Source organism: Falco cherrug, chromosome 5 (genome assembly GCF_023634085.1).
Source record: "Falco cherrug isolate bFalChe1 chromosome 5, bFalChe1.pri, whole genome shotgun sequence".
In the NCBI taxonomy this organism is placed as follows: domain Eukaryota; kingdom Metazoa; phylum Chordata; class Aves; order Falconiformes; family Falconidae; genus Falco; species Falco cherrug.
This window is the reverse complement of record NC_073701.1, coordinates 39,094,799-39,113,339: the sequence shown is the minus strand read 5'-3', so window position 1 is coordinate 39,113,339 and position 18,541 is coordinate 39,094,799. Positions and strand designations below refer to the sequence as shown.

The 18,541-nt window shown below is 39.0% G+C and overlaps 1 protein-coding gene across 1 annotated transcript in view; it reads left to right on the top strand.

Annotated features, from left to right (window-relative positions):
• Positions 1-18,541, top strand: part of LIN7A (lin-7 homolog A, crumbs cell polarity complex component) — a 50,247-nt gene that overhangs the window by 14,473 nt on the left and 17,233 nt on the right. Inside the window, exon 2 of the mRNA XM_055712680.1 lies at positions 4,661-4,779. Coding sequence (XP_055568655.1) covers positions 4,661-4,779 — 119 coding nt within the window. The remainder of the gene's footprint in view (positions 1-4,660; positions 4,780-18,541) is intronic.

The window sequence follows — 18,541 nt, the reverse complement described above, 5'->3', positions numbered from 1 at the left end:
TAATAATTTTCAACCTATCTACTAAACTGAAACAAACAAACCCTGCACAAAATCTACCGGAGTGAACCCCCAGACTGGACAACTTCCACAGAATGCTGAAGCCTGGACTACCCAATTTTAACAGTAAAGTGAAAGAGCACCGAGTCCGGACCAGCCAGGTTTCTTTCTGTGGATTCATAATCTGCTTTCAAGTTGTAAAAGCTGAATTGCAAAGTGTTGGAAATAGCATTGACTTTTCAAAGAATTCAGCAAATTAAATATATCAGTCTACATTGTGCATTGCTAGCTATTTGAATAAAAATCAGCAAGTGAAAACAATATATAACAGAACAAAGTGATAACTAAGCCAGATGACTTTTCTTTCAACTGCTGTATGGCTATGTATACATGATTCAACTTTGTTTAGTATTACATGAGAGTGTTCCACTTGTATCACAGTATGGTATTTTGCTAGTTCTGTGTTCTAGTGATTCCTCTCTTTGTTAGGGTTTGTATAGTAGTAACTTTCTGCTTGTGTCCTGCTAGCAACGTAAGTGAAACTTCATTCAAATGAAAATACAGAAGGAACATTTAAAATGAAGATTCTTTTTTCTGAGAGTCATGCTTTTCTTTTGATGAGTGCACTTGATAAAATGTGTTCCACCCACAGCCCCCTGCCTTCTATGTATTTCACTGATAATGTGACCCACCATGCTGAAACAGTATTATTTACTGAAAGGCTGTAGGCAAGCATGATGATGAGAAGACAAAAAGGGAAGTGAATGTTAAACAGAATGGGAGAGAAAGGAATTGTGCATATTATGAGGAAATCAGGAAAAAAATGGTAAAACAAAAAAAGTGTGGTTACAGTTGGATATAATAAGTGCATATTGCTTTTAAAATGTATGCATCTTAGTATACAGAGGAATAATGCTACCCACATTGTTACTCAAAATTCCCACTAATTTCGATGGGAAATGAAGATAGATTTCAATTATATTGGCATGAGTTTAGTGTTAGCATAATGGAGCTCATATTTTGGAAAATGTTTGAGAGTAGGCAAAACAATCCTTTTCAGAAGTTGTGTTTAAAAACACGTGCTCCTAACAAAGCATCAGCTGGCAGCAAACAGCTTTGGCCCTGAACACATGCCTCATTTTCATCCTGTAATTTTATCCGATGAAGCTCTATTATTCTGTATTCTACCATGAGCAATATCCCACTAGCCATTGCCAAACTGATCAAGCTGTGGGCCTAACTGTGACAAGAGTAAGAAGAATAAGAGTAAGCTCATTCTTAACAGATATGATAGGTGAATAATAAATCAAAGCGAGAACTTGGGCAGCAGCATTCATGTATTTTAGCATGTTGGATGAATTTGGAAGTGTGGAGAATGAGAATGCTCTTGGAATATTCTGCTTTTTCTGTACTCCCAACCACTTCTGAATCACAAAGTTAAGTAATGTAGTATTAGCAAATAATGACAACTTGGTGCCCAGTTTTGCCTGTGAGACTGCATACTAAACACCTGTGCCAGACTTTTCAACCAGAATTTGAATTTATCATTTGTGTTGTAACACTTGTCACTTTAGAAGTGCTTAATTGTCATCTACAGTCTGGTCCATGCCCTAGGGAAATGTTTAGACCCATATTTAGTCTTTTAGATCGATTAACGTGCCTAAAGCTATTTATGTTTCCTTCTGGATCAGACCAGATTTCTCAGTTAGTACAAATTTTTCATTGAATATCATTTCGTTCAGGACCACAGAAAATATGGGGTGATTCACAGAATTTGCAGGTGTAGTGATGAAACTTCTAGGCAACTGCAAAACAGCAACCAATCTGTCAGCTGTGGCACTGACCTTCTACAAGTACAGCTTGTGAGACGGTGAGTTCGAAACTTACCTGAACTGACACTGGAAAAGGCCCCAGTCTGATTTAGAATTACTGAGTAGCTATCATGTATCACATGAATTTTAGAGGCCTTATCTGATCTATTATGGTAGGCTGTTGAAGCTCCTTCAGAATTAATCACCTAATTGCTTTGTGCTGTCTGACATAGCAGTTTGCACCAATTGGTACTAATAACTGGGGAGTGTGAGTTTAGTATTTAGCTAACTGCAAGTCTTGGGTGGCAGATACAGACTTAAAAGAAAAAAATCCAAAGTAAATTGTTTGATAGTTTTGTTAGAAAATCATTGTGACATTATTATTACCAAGAACATTAAAAATCTTGTTTGTTGCATCATATTTTTTAATGCATTGCCATTCTTTTGCACTCCATTGACATGGTTCTTGCTAAAGAGTGTACTTACCTCTTCTTAAATCTCAAAAACATCCTTTTTGAAGTATTTGCTGCCATCGGTCATATTCTTCTTTCTAGAATCTCATTTTTTCTTGATTTGCATGGCCACCTTATTTCCCAGATCTCTTCTTAGCTTTCTGATCACCACTTCAGTAAGTGCTTTAGAAGGGCATTACTTGGTACACCTCCACATCATCTCTTCCCTTTCTATTTGCAAATACAGCTTCAACTGGTGTCTCCATACATGTACCTCACAAACCTGCTTCATTAATCCCTCACACCAAGGTTTATGTCTCTCAGATGACCCCTTTTGAATGATACTGGCTATGTCTCTGCCAGCAGATAGTGTGGAGTGGAGAAACAGGCAGATCAGGAAAGCAAACGAGGTGCTGAGGACCTCACGACCACATTGTGTGCATTGTGCAGAGATTATCTCAGGCGAGCTGTGATCTAGTAACATGGACTGGGTGCCCACTAGCAGTTGAAGCACTGCTTGGAGAAAAAGCGCAAGTGCAGTCTTTGAACATGGGGTTAGGGTTAGTTTCATCTGAAAGTTCATGAGCTCCAAGACTGCTCTTGTGATGCAAACTACAGCCCAGTAAGTGGAAATATCCTTCCAAAAGAAACACTGCATGCTTTCTGCCATGCTTCCTCTCAGACTTAGAGCTATTTGTTTGGCAGATGCCAAAGCCTGAGAATTCTTTGGGTGTTAATCTACTATGGCACAACCTACCATGTTGACCAGTTGCCTGGTCAAAAAAATTAAAATTTAATTTTTTTGAGATGTCATCTTCTCTTTTCCTAACATTGATGCAGCTGGATATTAATTATTTTCTTATAAATGCAAATATACAATTATGATTTTGTTCCTGTTGCAGCTCATCTACTGTCATCTCTTTTCTATTTCCAGAAAACTTCTCATGTCTTTGTTGTATATCTGGTCAGTATAGCTCAGCTACAAGCCAAGGATTGTAAGAACTGTTTCAATTAGCATAATCTCCCAGTCACAAACAGTAAAATCTTTGTCATCGTAAAGGAGAATTATATAATGTTGCTTCTAGCCATCGTAGTCATTTTGGATTTGTGTAGTTGGCAGGGAGAGCATTTATTTCTTTATTCTGTGTTAAAGCAGAGAATTAAATGCCTCAACTGTTGTTATATCATTTAGTACTATGCGTTCATTTCATCACTAGGATACAGACCTATATTTAGTAGAGTGGTGTGACTGGCCAGTAGTGGCTCTGGTGGCTATGCAAAAGACACTACAAGATGTAAGAATGACCACACATTCAAGACTTGCCATGTTCAACTGTACCAGCAAATCTACAGAAAAAGCCGCAAGCCAGCATTAAATGACATGAGAGGAGAAAACCCTGTATTTAAGCTCTATCATCCTGAAGACTGACCAGGATATGTATTGCTCAGCTCAATCCTGCATGGAAGTCAGTGTGTCCCTGACATGACTAGGCTAGCCTCCATGAGACTGGCCAGTATTTCTTATGCCCCTGTGTCCCCACCCATAAAGGATCGTTGAGCACTTCATGGGTTGTTTGGGTTTTTATATATATATATGTGTCATAGTAATTGTGTAAATTAGGAACTAGTGTTAAAGAGGAAAAATGCTGTGAGAGTGAGGGTATGAGCACTGTTCAACTGGATCACCAATATGGCTAATCACTTAAGCCCTCTGGACTGTGCTTCAGAGACACTTCGATCTTTCCCTTGACAGCACACAAGCGCTTAAGGAGAATTCAGGCCACCAAAAATATTCCATGTATTTCTGTGGGTCATATGGGGTTTGTGTGGCAGGTCAGGTCTTTGGAGACCTAGACGAGAGCCTTACGTGTTTACCCTTCTCTAGCAGACTTCCCATTCTTCCCTAGCAGACTTTGCTTGTCTCTAAAGGACTTTATTTATCAGTAGTTGATATTTAGATTTAGATTTATGAGAAGATCAAATATTTTTCTTCGGTGTTGTCACCCTGAAGGCGTTTACATGAGTACTCCAATTTTCTGAAAGCAGCCCCCATACTGTTCCTGTGCTGCTTTCTCTTATGCAGAAAGTAAGAAATATTTTAGGTCTGCTAATATGGATTAGCTGCTTTGAACTGGTAGCTTTGTTCTAAAGAATGTTTGCGACTAAGACTGAACCTCTGTGTGTGTGTCTGTTGTATGTGCACATGCTGTTTGTCCATACTTTGGGATTTGGATCTCTGAACAGCAGTGTTGTTGCCTAGCTGAGGCTGGTATAACAAAGATTAATATAGTATGCATTGGTAAAGCTAATGTTAAATTTAAAATGCCCATCAGTGTGTCCCTTTAGTCACTTACTAGTCACTGTTTATACTGATCTGTATTCCCTTTTTTCCCTGCTCAGATGTTGCAAGAGCAATTGAGTTGCTGGAGAAACTGCAAGAATCTGGAGAAGTACCAGTACACAAGCTACAGTCCCTAAAGAAGGTGCTGCAGAGTGAGTTTTGTACAGCTATCAGAGAGGTATGAAACTGAAATTTTTTGTTACTTCTCAGAATAACATCCCTCTCCTGAAAAATGTACTTGCCTTTCAGTGCTGGAGAAGCAGAAGTACCTTGTGTAAAGGATGATGGATGTGAGATGTGTCTGTAGCTGCCTGCTACTATGCAGAATGCTGTAGTTACTGAAAAGCAGACACAGAACAGTTGCGTCAGCAAGGCATCAAGCCTGAGGCAATTAGCCGTGCTAAGGAGAAAGGGTGATTAATTAGTACTTTAGTATTCTGGTCATGCTGTTTCAGGGTCTGTGCTAACCTGTACAGCACTGTGCTGGGATATGGGGACGTGCCAAGCTGGGTCAGTGCAAGCTTAAATGCTTCTCCTTGGAGCTCAGGTGTGTGATAGGGATGTGCTGATAAAATCAGAACACTGCGAGAGACAAATGGTGCAAGCGCTGCAGTTAACTGAAGCCGACAGGACTCTTGCCGTTGAAGTCAGTAGCCAAGCCCCCGCGGGCCTTGCTCCACATGTCAGAAACCCCTGTCAGATGGCTAAGAACTGTGATCATGACCCTGCCAGCCATGGTCTGGGCCTTCCTAAGCTCTGCTCAATAGCAGATAAATGATGACTGTTTTCTTCTAGTCAAACTAGAGAAGCAGCACCCCACTTCCTGCATGAATACACGCAGCATCTTTAAAGCGGTTAAATTACAAACACTTCTGTTTCTTAGACAGAAACCACGAGTTAATACAACATTTTGTCAGACTTCTTACCTGCTTAACTGAGTGCCAGACAGAAGCAGCTTGAAATGCCCTAAAGAAGGCAACATCTTTTCAGCAGAAAATCTGTAAAAACTGTTCCAGTTTATCTGTCTGCTGCCTGGAACTAATGCTCCCTCACTGAAATCAATGGGGAATCTAATGTTCCCTCCATGGTGGCAGAATTGAACTCCTGATAACTAGGCGGCAGCAGCAGCAGCACATTGATTGAGTGGACTGCTGGGTGGCTGGAAGAAAGAAAGAGAGGAACAGACATCAGCTTAATAAGCAAAATGCAACATACTCTTTGTTTTATGGAATATATTCTTCAATGTGAGAAACGGAGAGGCTACCACTTAATTAAATGGCAGTTGTCAAGGCTTTTTAAAGGGAATAGTGTTCCATGACAATAAATAATGGTGCTGTGTACCCTGAAAAGCTGATATTCTGACTAGTCCTTTCAGCTGACCTAGTAAATGCTTCTTTAATTGACCACAGGGCGTTGAAAAGTTGTGGGGTTGCTTTTGTGGGGTTTGGGGACTTTTTTCAGATAGCAGAGCCTGGTACCATAATTGTTAAAGGCAACTTTCAGTCTTTGCAGCATCATCAGTGAAATCTTACTAAATTTATATTCATCTCTGGAAAACAGTCTTAGCAGAAACAAACACAAAGCTTGTTGAAACAGGTACAGTGCCTAGGAAGTAGGAAAATGAGTTAGAGAAATGCACTCTCAGTTCAGTGAACTGAAAGTAGATTTTGACAAAATAATCTCAGTGGCACAGAAGTTCTTTATAGAGTGGCGTGTAAAGACAACCTGCACGTGACAGACTATCTAATAACTGTTAGATTCTTACAACCAAATAATAGTCACTTTAGGAAGCCTGGAGCTACTTATTACACAAGAACTGAGTGATGATGAATTAGTAGTTAGATCAGTTCTAGCAGCTTCATAAGCAAAAACATTTATTTCTATTTAAATACTTAATGTGTTTTATCTGTATATAACCTATCTATCTAATAGATCACTATCAGAGAACAAAATTTCTACACCCAAAAAATTATTAATGCCATTTATCACGATGTATGTAAATATTTTTTTAGAAAAAAATCTTCAAATATAAAAGTCCCAGTAACAAATATTTTTGTTTAGGGAGAGTAGGAGAATTGCCATATATATTGATAGTACTTAAGGTTGTTTAACATGTGGCTCCTCTTTCCAGTTGCTTACATTAAGCCCTTGGCAAATATTTAACCTGTAATGCTCTTTATTTTCACCGGTTGAAGAGTTGTTGGAAAATTGCAGAAAATAATTTCTACCATTTAAAAAAAAATATTTAGAAGGGCATGGACTATTTTGGTCATGTTACATTGTTAGACATCTCCAAGCACTGCAGCAAGGGCTTGGAGGATATCTGAGCTGGGTCATGCCGTTAATCAGAGATGCCCTTCTTGCATGTTCTTCATGTACACTGGAGTTTATGAAAGACTGATAGCTACTTAATTGAAGAGCACATTCTTTTCTGACTGTATTTGAGCTTGAGGTAGCTGAGGCTAGACAGAAATAGGTCATAGGATAATATAGGGCAAGAGAAAATGGCCTCAGGTTGTGCCAGGGGAGGTTTAGATTGGAGATGAGGAAAAATTGCTTCACTGAAAGGATGGTCAAGCACTGGAGCAGACTGCCCAGGGAGGTGGTAGAATATCCCTTGAAGTGTGTAAAAAACACTTAGATCTGGTGCTTAGGGACATGGCTTATGGTGGACTTGGCAGTCCTGGGTTGATGGTCTTTTCAGACCTAAATGATTCTATGATTCTATGAACTCTCCCTGCAAATGGTCCCTCCCATTGTTTATCTTCACCCAGGTGCAAGATGTGAGAGTGTGGTGACTAGCTTCTAATTCCCTCTATTAGCATCTACATACACTAGAGGAGAAAAGTTTTTGACCTTACAAAAGAAGGCACAGCGAAGTAAGGAGAAAAGTGGGAGTTGTTTGGAACACAGGAGCCTTCCTGGAGAACACAGTGAAACAGACCAGGTGTGAGCGGTAGGTAGGAGTAATCAAAATGGGATGAAGGGCAGTGGCAGGCTTTGTATTAGTACGCAAATTTTGTAAGAGGCTATTATATGTATGCAGAGATTCAGATCTGCAGTGTGGTGTGTTCATTGTATAATACAAGAGCTGAGCCTGATTTTCTTTCGTCATAAAACCTAGTAAAAGAGGTTAAGGCTGACTGCGGTAGTCCTATAGACTCTGTAATTGAGGAGCTTTGGAAAATAAACATTTTCTTTTCCAATCTAAAAAATTACAGACACTTAACTATCCAGTGAGTTTGATTGTTAAAATACGTCCCAGAGAAACTCAGTGCTGGGCTGAGTGCAGGTGAAAAGATCAAAGATAAAATATAATCCACACAGTATTGATTGAATGTGACTTGTCCCTTCTACAAGTAGAAGTTCTTTACAAAAGCAGGAGGTCACTTTTATAATCAATTAGCCTTTGAAAGTATGAGATACGTTGTTAGATGGCATACATTTGAATCTAATATGTAGGAATCTATTAAATGACTGTAATTAATTGTATTTATGGGAACTTATTTAGTAAATCAACCTGCCAGTTCAAATCCCTACACTAATATCCCATAGAAATAAAATCTTCTTAAAGTGACTGAGTGAATGAAATTTAAATAGAAGTACTTTGGCATTTTTCTAGGATGCTATGTCATGAAATGGTGATTAATGGTTCTCACTTAGCTAAATAAAAGTACCACCAACTGAAATACTCTGTCTGGCACTGGGCAAGAATATATAATAGCTCTGAAAATAATGGAAAAAATTGAAGTATGTAATGGCCTCAGTATTTCCTTTTCACCTGAAGACCCCTAGACTAGGAAACAAGTTAACCGAAGTCTGGTCACATTAAAATTGAGTTCTGAAGAAAAAATTAATTATGCTTTAAAATTACTTTTTTCAAAAGCTCACTAGCTATATGAAGATTAATTAGCCTTCTGTAGCCTTGTCACCCGGCAAAAGATGCATGAATCTTGTCCATTATACCATTAAGTCCTTTACCCTTCCATGTGTTTTTGCTGTTCATTCAAAGCTGATGCCATATTATAGTCTTCTGATTCCCAGGGGGTTACTGGAACAGAAGAAGGGCAAGGCTCCAAAAGTGAATGCATAATTGAACTGCTGAGAAGGTATATTCACATGCAACATAAAACTAGCCAACCTGAAATGATAAAAAGACTTTAATTATTGTAAGTCAGTAAAAAGGAAGTTACGAGAACTATAAGATAAGGTGGACTTCTGGTCTGGCAAGAAACCTTAAAGAGCTGTAGGCACAGAAGGCAGAACAAACAGTCGAGCAAAACACAGTGAACTGTCAACAAGAAAATGTGGCAAGCCTTAGCATATTACGGCAATTTCATTTACTGTTAATGTCTGGTAATCGGTACTGAAATGCCAGGAGAGTAACAAAACAGCTTGATAAACCACACATCTCCTGAGGAGCAGAAGTTTTCTTTCAGGTTGATTCTCAAGTTTCTATTTCTGTATATTAAATGTGTAAAATTCAGGTGTATCTCACTTTCCTTCCAGCCTTCCTTCACTACTCCATTTTCCATTTCAAGATTAAATCTAATGTTCTTCTGTGTGGATATTATTTAAAAGAAAATCTGACTGGTAAATGCCTGTAGGGAAACTTTTATTAATACCAAAAGTAGTCAGATCAGAAAGTCCTTATAAAAATGTGGTATGTCAACCAGACACACAAAAATAACCATTATTTCATCCTGTTATCTTATGGCCTCCACCAAAATACCAGGTCATCACAGAAGAGCACTTTTGCAGGACTGGGTCACTGGCAATCATTTCTTACAAGGAGGAGCAGTCAACACAAAATGCTGTTGTGTATTTTGTATGAAATTAATTTGTGAAACAGCATATGTCTTGGAAAATAGTTCAGTTTCTACTTCAATAGTCTAAAACTTTTAAATTTAATATAACATTATGTTGTGGACAGAGCATCCTGGACATTTAAAGACCACTAGTGACTTAACAGGCCAAAAAATGGCAGTGGCAGAACACTGACACATTTCTGATGAGTTCTGGATGCCCCCCACTTACTTTAGAGATACATTTGATTATGTTCTATAATATTAAAAACATAGTTTCACTACATGCTAGGCAAGACAGTTCAACAAACCTAGTCAGTATTGGAATGGTTTCCTTTAATTAATAATTTTCCTTTTTGTGCCTTAGCAATCTGAACACCTGGAATCCCAGTGCTGCTGATATGCACCGCATTATTATCTGGTCATTTCCTCAAGCTGCCTACCTGCACTTTTCGTTATTAACCCTGATACATGTCTTTGCAAATATTAGGGAACCAAAAGAAGGCAGCTGAGTGTTGAAAGCTGAGTCTGGTGATAGTGTACTTGTTACTTTACAGTGTGATGCAGTGTGTGACAGCAGGAGGCTGGCTGGAACCCATAGCTGTTTATTTCAGATATCCCAGTATGGTGGTGTACTCCATTTTAAAGGGCTGTACTAAATATAACAATTTAACTGGACTCAGGTGAAACTTCTTGTTAATACTTTTATTAAAATCATTAATTCTGGATTTTAATGTAGAGGTCATTTAAAATCCTGGTTTCGTTGTGTTTCAAGAATCTCAAGATGTCTTTGTTCAGTTTGCAATATAATGCTGTTCCTCTGCCTCCCAGACCTAGCCTCTGAAAGCGGGGTTCCATTGTTTCCTGCCTGATGAATCCCATTCCCTGTAAAAATACAGGTTCACCAGGCCAAATTGTCTTGGTTGACACTGAGAGTAGCCCCAGAGTTCAAATCTTGCCTTTTGTTACTCTTTTCTTTTCACAGGGAGCTGAATATTTGTTACAGAAGGAAAAACACAATTCCAATCAGTCTCTCATCCCCACAGGGCGAGCCGAGCTTGTGAAGTTTTTGAATTATAACAGGCAACTCGGGGGGGGGGGAATTTTTTTTTTTTTTTTTGAGAATGCTTACAGCTATAAATCACAGCACAGAGCTGTGATTAAGGCTCAGTGGGAAGCCTGACATCGAAAGTTGCCTGCTGTCACTTTACCCATGCAAATGCAAGTGTTGGTCAAGATTAAGCAAAAGTGGTATGTTGGACTTACTAATAAGGCAATTAGTAAACAAAAGGGCAATAGGACAACTCATACGAGTAAAGTGAGCAAGATTTATGAGCTCAGATTTTTAACTCAGGTCATAAAAGAGTTATGGTTATATTAGCATCGTACCCTATTAGACTGGCTGGGAAGCAAAGTTCTCCGTAGGCTAATCTGATACCTTGTTATACCTTGTTCTGGTATTCCAGACAGCTCATTCAAAATTACTGCACATTAATTTAGCAGCAGCATTCATGTAGTAGCAAACATGGGATTTTGCAAATTGACCAGATTTGTTCAGATTTTTACATGCTTATGCATGGATTGATTTGTATCTTTTCATTAAAATTTGCATTTCTTGATGCTAATTATAAAGTTCCAACATTTTATTTTCTTTTTAGATATCAGGGTGGATTATAATGTCAGCTGAACCAGTCCAGTTTACCAGAATTCTGGGGCTGTGTAGTGTTTGCAAGAATTTTTTGCTGTACCTTTCCATCCCTTTTCCATTACCATTGTCCCAGCAATGAAAACCCACATAAAACAGTGATAAAAATGTCCACTAAATAAGTACCTCCATCAGTGTTTGAAAGGGGAATTATTCAGCTTTATTCAAAGATGATGGTATGACAAAGTAGCAATGTTTTCATGTTGTACAGAGTTTTGCTTTCCTTCTCCTCGTTAGAAGTACTGTATCTATAATGATGAGTTGAGAGAAGGATTTGTAATGTATCTAAATTAGGGCAGGAAAAAATCAAATTTCAAAAGATGGGCTGCCTTCTTTTTGTCTTGCCACCATGCTGTATTAAGCATCAAAAAAATTCACCAGAAAATATTGTTAGAAGCAAACACAGGAAATATTTTGTTAAATAAAATTACCCTACTGTTAAAATGTATGCTGTTTTTCAGGATGAATGTAACCAGAAATAATACAAAAGATAAAAACTAATGAAGTTCCATTTACCACTTTACCATAAGTGATTGAAGCATTACTCTGTTGCTTGCAAGCCCTAGATGGCATGAATGAGAACTTCTGTAATGATTACCTTGTAACTCAGCAGACGGCCTTCATTAATGGCGATTATATGAATTTACCGACCTGCCCAAGCGTTATTGTCTGAGAGAAGGCATTATTAAGTCTCTGTGCAATTACTAAGCCCCTACACTTTCCATGACTTCACTGCAGGAGGTTAAAACAGCTGCTGTTGTCACTTTTTTTTTAGCTGCCTATAGCTACCTACATTGATTTCACAGATGTAGTACCCCAGTATCTGGGGGCAGACCCTTTCACTGGTCTCTAATCAGCGTGTTCATCCATTGGTTTTGATTAAAGATCAATTTTCAGAGTTGGCTGATGGCTGTGTGTCTACTCACATTTGCCGTGCTTACGTAGTTGTGCCTTTCACAAAAGATAAATATTTCAGTGCTGCAATGTATAGAATCAAAGAAATAACATACCTTGTTCATATTACAGTTTATCTGGATAGTTGTGCCCTATATCCTGAAACTCTGAAGAATGGTGCTCAGGGGATGTTCTTAGTTCTACACACAGCTGAAGTTGCATGTACTGAAGAAGGTGACTCCAGTGGAACATGAGTGGTGCATCTCTGCATCTCTTTTGTTTTCCTCACATTATCATTTTAGTTTATTGTTGCACTATCATACTTGATTACATAAACTCTTAAGAATAAACAGAATAGGCTCTGCTGCAGTTCATCTCAAGCCTGCTTCTTCCTCTTGAGAGAAATCAGGTGAACTACTGAGGAATATATATGCTGACAGGTTGTTGGAAGCCACTGCACCACTGTTTCCGCCCTGACGGAGCCTCAGTATCCCCCTGCTTCTGCTTAACTGATGTCAGTGAGGAGGCTCCTGAGAAATGCTGCTTAATCTCCATTTTTTAATTGTGCCTTCAAAAAAGAAAAGAAATTGTAAAACTGTTTTTAAAACTCCACTACATCTTTTTTTTGTATTTTAGACAAGAAACATCAACAGTTTCCTTCCTTCTCCCTGCCTTCTCAGCTTGATAGAAACACTTGAGATGAACTTGCATGACGGCTTCAGGTTATGTCATTTCATCCAGGTGCTAATTTTGGCAAGGTTTTGAGAAACCTGTTGAAGTTGGGAATATGGGTATTGCATACAGCAGCCCCAACAGCATATACAGACAGGGGGAACTTGGTGTTTATTAATGCTTGGCTTGGCATATTTTTGAACTCAAAAGTAACTGGCAGTGAGGTCTAAGAGACTTTCAAATTATAAACTATGAGTCACACATTAGTATTTCTTTTAATCCCAGTATATTGCAGTAGAAGCAGCAAAAGAGACTTTCAGGACAGTATTTTTCTAAGGTTTAGTGACTGTGAAGCATACAATTTCTGAGACACCTATAACATTGTCCTCAAAGACTCTGGCCCATAGTTGCCATTGACTTAGAGCAAAGTATAGAACAGTGTGTTAGGGACATGAAATAAACTAAATGACCCAATCACACTGTTGATGTTCCTCATATAAGTAATTTTTATTTGCAAATAAAAGTCTGTTTTTCATTACTCTTAAAAGGGTGCCAGGCAAATTCCTATTAACTTTATGGTATCAGAGTGATGTTTCCAGCCAGAATCAACATTGGAGGGAAGAAGAGGGGGCACACAGAGGTCTTGTGTGTCCTAACAGCAACACCAGGAGTTTTTCAGCTGACTTATCCAATATGTGCAGAGGATGTGACAGCATGCATTTCCTGGTACATCTGCTATGTTCTTCTGCTCACGCAGAAGGGAGAAAGGAGATTCTGGCCCCAGCCTGTAATCCCTGTTGCGTTGTTTCTTGGACAGGCACAGCCTCCTATGGCAAGGGACCAAAACTTGGTTCAGCTTTCAGACAGCAACACAGATACCATCCGAGCAGAGTGAGCACCACCCTTTTCCACACAAAAAAATGAAAAAATGACAGAGCAAGTAATATTTTAACTGGAGGCTCCATAAAGTATTCCACCCTAAATTAAAATATTATACCCTTACGGTGATTATACTTCATTTATTTTTAACAATGTTTCAGGCCTGTGCTGATTTTTTTCCTACTGCCTAAGGACAGCTTAATAATGCATCAAGATTCAAATCGTTTTTTTCACTTTGGTAAAACTGACCTAGTTTCCTCTATAACCCCTGCCCCCCAAAGAAGGAAACTTTTCAATAAAATATCCTCTATGAAAATGTAAAAGCCAACTTTCATAATATTTCTTCCACATGTTCTGAAATTAAAACTATCTCATCTCCTCAGGTTGTTAAACAAGACTGAGTTTCATTTACAGGCTTGAGCTTCTTAATGGCTTAGCAGCCCTGTTGCATGTGGCAACATCCGTGCAGTGTTACTTCATGGAAGGGGATTGGTAGGACAATTGTGAAAATAATACAGATGTTTTGTTTTGAAAATAGACACCAACAGTTATCCCGATGCAAACATAACTGCTCACAGGCTAATGAAAGCTTATATAAAAATATTCAGAATGCCAGCAACCTTGAATGACCACACTCTGTCAGATATAAATAGCTCATTAATACTAGTTGTTCACAAAGCAGCTTTCTCTATGAGTTGTCTAAATTCTGTACCTGCAAGAAATAATTTATGTAACACAGACTTTTTGGTACTTCCAGTTAGCTCTGTAATGCAGCACATGCCTTCCTCTCAAGGGTACTTTTCAACCATTTCAACCTCACAGGCATCGACTGACTTGTCCTTTTGACACTGACAAAAGGCGGCCTTCTGTCAGCGTGCTCTCAGGGACAGAATGAAGTTGATGTGCAGTATACACTGTGTGCCTGGGTGTGACATTGCCTAATTCTGCTTCTGTTGGGATTAATCAAAGATGTGGCATAGGCCTATAACAAAACAGGCCTCTGTGATTGATTTGCTCAAATGAATTTGCTGAAACAATCTTGTTTAAGAAGAGTCTTAAGTTTATTGTAGCCTTGAAGTTGTGGTTTGTATACATGGTGTCTGTGGTGTTCTTCCACAGACAGTGGTTTTCTAAGGTTGTCAATGTCCCTCGCAAGGACTGTGATTTAGAAGGATAGGCTTCCAAATTCTCTTTCTCTTCAGTCTTCAAAAATAGTCCCTTCCCCATTTTTTTGTTATTAACTACCAAAGATAAAAGCAGCTATTAATACAATGAGAAAGAATATTAACATTTTTTCCTAAGTCAACTTGATAGATAGAAATGAAAATCAGCCTGCTTTTAACTTCCCCATGGCACTACTGTCTTCTGGACTATGGTGTATGACTGTGTTTAGTAGAGTATCTTAGCTAGAGGCTGTAGCTCTGCTGGAGAAAACATGCTTTTATGATGTCGCTGTGCTTTCCTGAGCACGCTTATCATATGAGATAATTTGAAAAAGCAGAACACAGGCACAAACCCAGAAATTCACTTGATATTCAAAAGATACAAAGCTAAATACACCATCACTACAGATTTTCTGATTTCATTGAGCTACCACGGGTTTATGGCTGAAAGGAAGCACTCCACTATGCTGGTTGTGAGCTTGAGTAAAGTTACAGAGGTAAAAAGTCATCATGAAAGAGGAAGAATGGTCTGGTAAGCTGCATACCTCCACACTGCTTACATATGCTTTTGGTTGTGTTTGACTTGTTTTCCTTCTCTTATGTCCTCATCCTCTTATGTCATCATCTGTTCAGATGTCATCTTAAGTGGACAATTGGGTCAGTTTGTGGGTTATTTTGTAGAAAAGCAAATACTGTTTGAAATCTCAACAAACCTATCATAAAGGACATAGGTATCCAAAATGAGACAAAGACCTACATACACTTCCAGTGGAGGAGAAGAAGGGAAGATTACTGAAAGAGATTAAAAATACTCAATTACTTCCAACAGTTATAACTTGAAATTGAATAAATTTAGCTTAGAAATAATCCATTTTAAATGGGCATGCGCTTAACCAGTTAACCAATTTCCTAAGCAAGCTGGAAGCTTGAAATTCACAGACGTTTCTAAAGACTCCATAGTTCGAGCAAAAATTTGGATTGGTGCAGAAATTACCAGATGAGACTGCATGGTTTGTGGTGTGCAAGAGGTTAAAGGTGAGCAGAGTCCCTCCTGATCTTTGTAGCGTTTAAAACGTCCTTGCTCGCTGGTGTGGTAAAAGTGTGATCTGAATTGAGTGTTGGAAGTACAGCTCTTGGGGTGTCTATCCAGGTACACAAACCAATGCATTCCCCTTCACAGACATAATGTATTGGTTTAAGAATGAAAAATCCAGGGAAGAGGTTGTGGAGAATGGCAAAATGCCAAACAGAATGTGAAGAGGCAAAAAGGATGAAAACAAAGTAGGAGAAAGAAAGACAACTGGCTTGTGCTGCCCATGGAAGTTTGCCCTAGAAACAAGGCATTCACAGGCACCGCAGTGGAGGTCAGCAGCTCTCCAGGGCACCTTTGCACTGTAACGTCTCCCTGTCACAAGGGCAAGCATCCTCCTGCCCCAAGGACTGATACACACACACCAAACAAGATGATATGTGGGTCTTACCTCTTAGGTTAGAAGGAGGCTGAAGGTCTGATAATCGGCTGCAGATTTTGGGAAGAGGGGAGGAGAGAGGTCAGCAGCTGTGCTGAATAAAGCACATATACACAGACATGAGCCCTTTTCACCATGGTAAAAGACTGATTGATATATTCCATTCCACTTCACATCATAGAAGGGAGAAATACTGCTTCATCCTTTCCAACATATGAAGGCAATTAGGAAAACAGGGATTCAGCGTAGCTGATGGCAGAAGCATTATGCTGAGGTGTAAGTAAATAACAATGTATCTTTTATAGCTTCACCTCAGTTCTGCAAGGATGCACACATGTATACTGTTCCATTGACGTGACTACCTAAATGGAATGAACCAATTATGTCTTCCTTGCACTGGTTGTTCTCGTGAATTCTCCCTTTGTACTGTCTGTCAGGCTCCTGTCTTCCCTTCCTTGAAAGATTTCTTCCAAAAATAGATACACAATTCTTTTCTACATTGAAGCAATAAAAAATATGGCAGAGGAACTGAAGAAACTAAATGCAGATTATGCCAATATATGGGTTAAACATTATTTATCAATCTCTTTACGGGTTGCTTACCTATGGCACTTAGGTTGTGACTTCTTGAAGGAAGGGTTTTATGTCATTTTATATATTATCATAGCACAAGCACTGTGATAGCACAGCTGCTTACTACTTACATGTGCTACGTTATATGCTAAGAAACTCTCAACATTTTCAAAAAACTTACTTCCTCACAAATCTCAGAAAAGTTTTATCTGGGCCTGCTAATTCACAGGTCTGAATTGCAATGTACGCTGTCTTGGCTTTTGTTTGTGGGATTTTTGAACACTTGTTCATTGCTCTGAAGTGGTTTCTGCCTCATGCCTCTTCCTTTCTGCTGTTCAGACCAAATTGTCCTGAAGTCAATTGAGCATCCTTATTGCAGGTACAGTTGCCCTTAGAATTACCTAATATTTCATCAGGGATGAAGCATTGAATACCTCTCACGGAAGTTAATGGAACAAAATCTGTTTGATTACATTGTAAGTTTGAGAATTCAGCAGAAAAGATGCTGCGTCATTCAGGTTGTAAACAGAATGCTGCTTCTGGCCACCTTTATAAAACAGGCTGCTAAGCGCACTGTTGTTCCTGGACCTCCTCCTAAAGCTTCGTGTTGACTTAAATAGGCCAGCCTTGTATGTGCTGCTTTGTTATGAGTCCCTATGGAGTAATTTTTGTTGAGAGGCTAGCTCCTAAACTACCTGTAAGGCAGTACCCCTTCCTGTGTTTCAGTAATGCTAAACCAGCTGCTTTACCTCCCAGCTGAATGCATGGGGATGAGGACCATCGTCGTAACAATAATACCTGCTGCATCTGACTCTATACAGCTCCTGCTGGGAGAAGTAATAAAATGTACCTTTCTCTGTGCCAGCAAAAGCTGCCACAGTACAAGGAGGATTCACTTCCAAGTTCAGATATTCTAGGTGTAATTTTCCTCACTCATTCTTTTTGTATTTTTTGAGTACTGTAGGAGAGTATCTTCAGATTATGGTGTCTGAGGAGACTACCTGCAGAAGCTGAAAAAGTCTGAGATCTGTATTCCTGCTTTCAGGAGTATTTCTTGATGCGAGTGTTGTATTCTCTGCACCACAGGAAAGAGAAAACAAAGCCAACTACAACTAGCTCCGCAGCACAAATGAGAGCTGTGTAAACAAACCCCTGTCTGCAGCATGATTTTACCTGATGAACATTCAGTGTACAGGCACTGAGAATCTTGGTAGATATGGGGAGGGAAGGGAATTATCTGAAACATTACCATTTACCTTACAGCTGCAGCTTTGCATCTTGAAATGCTGACATTTCACCTGTAATTTAATCTCTATCGTTAATGAATTGTGGAAACTCTTTTCCCTAGGCACTAGACCATCAGACTGTGTATGAAGTCTGTCAGCAAATACTAACACCCATGTAGTCTTTTAGACACTCTAAAAAGAAATAGCTGTATGTACAAAAATAGATATACTGCTCTTTCTCAGATTAGTAATATACAGTAACCGTCTAGATACTATCCTGGGCAACTAGCTCAAGGTTACCCTGCTTGAGCAAGGGGTTTGGCTGAAATGACCTGCAGAGCTCCGTTCCAACCTCAACGGGTCTGTGATTCTGTGATATGTTAATTGTCCTCCTTCAACTCATTTGTATTACACAATGATGTCTTTCAGAACGATTCATCTGTCATGGTCAACAAAGGTCACTGTTTTAAAAGACTTCTTTAGTAAATATCCTAAAGGAGCTTTTCAAATACTTACAGTTAAATTCTGCATCTATGTCTTCCTCTGTATTGATC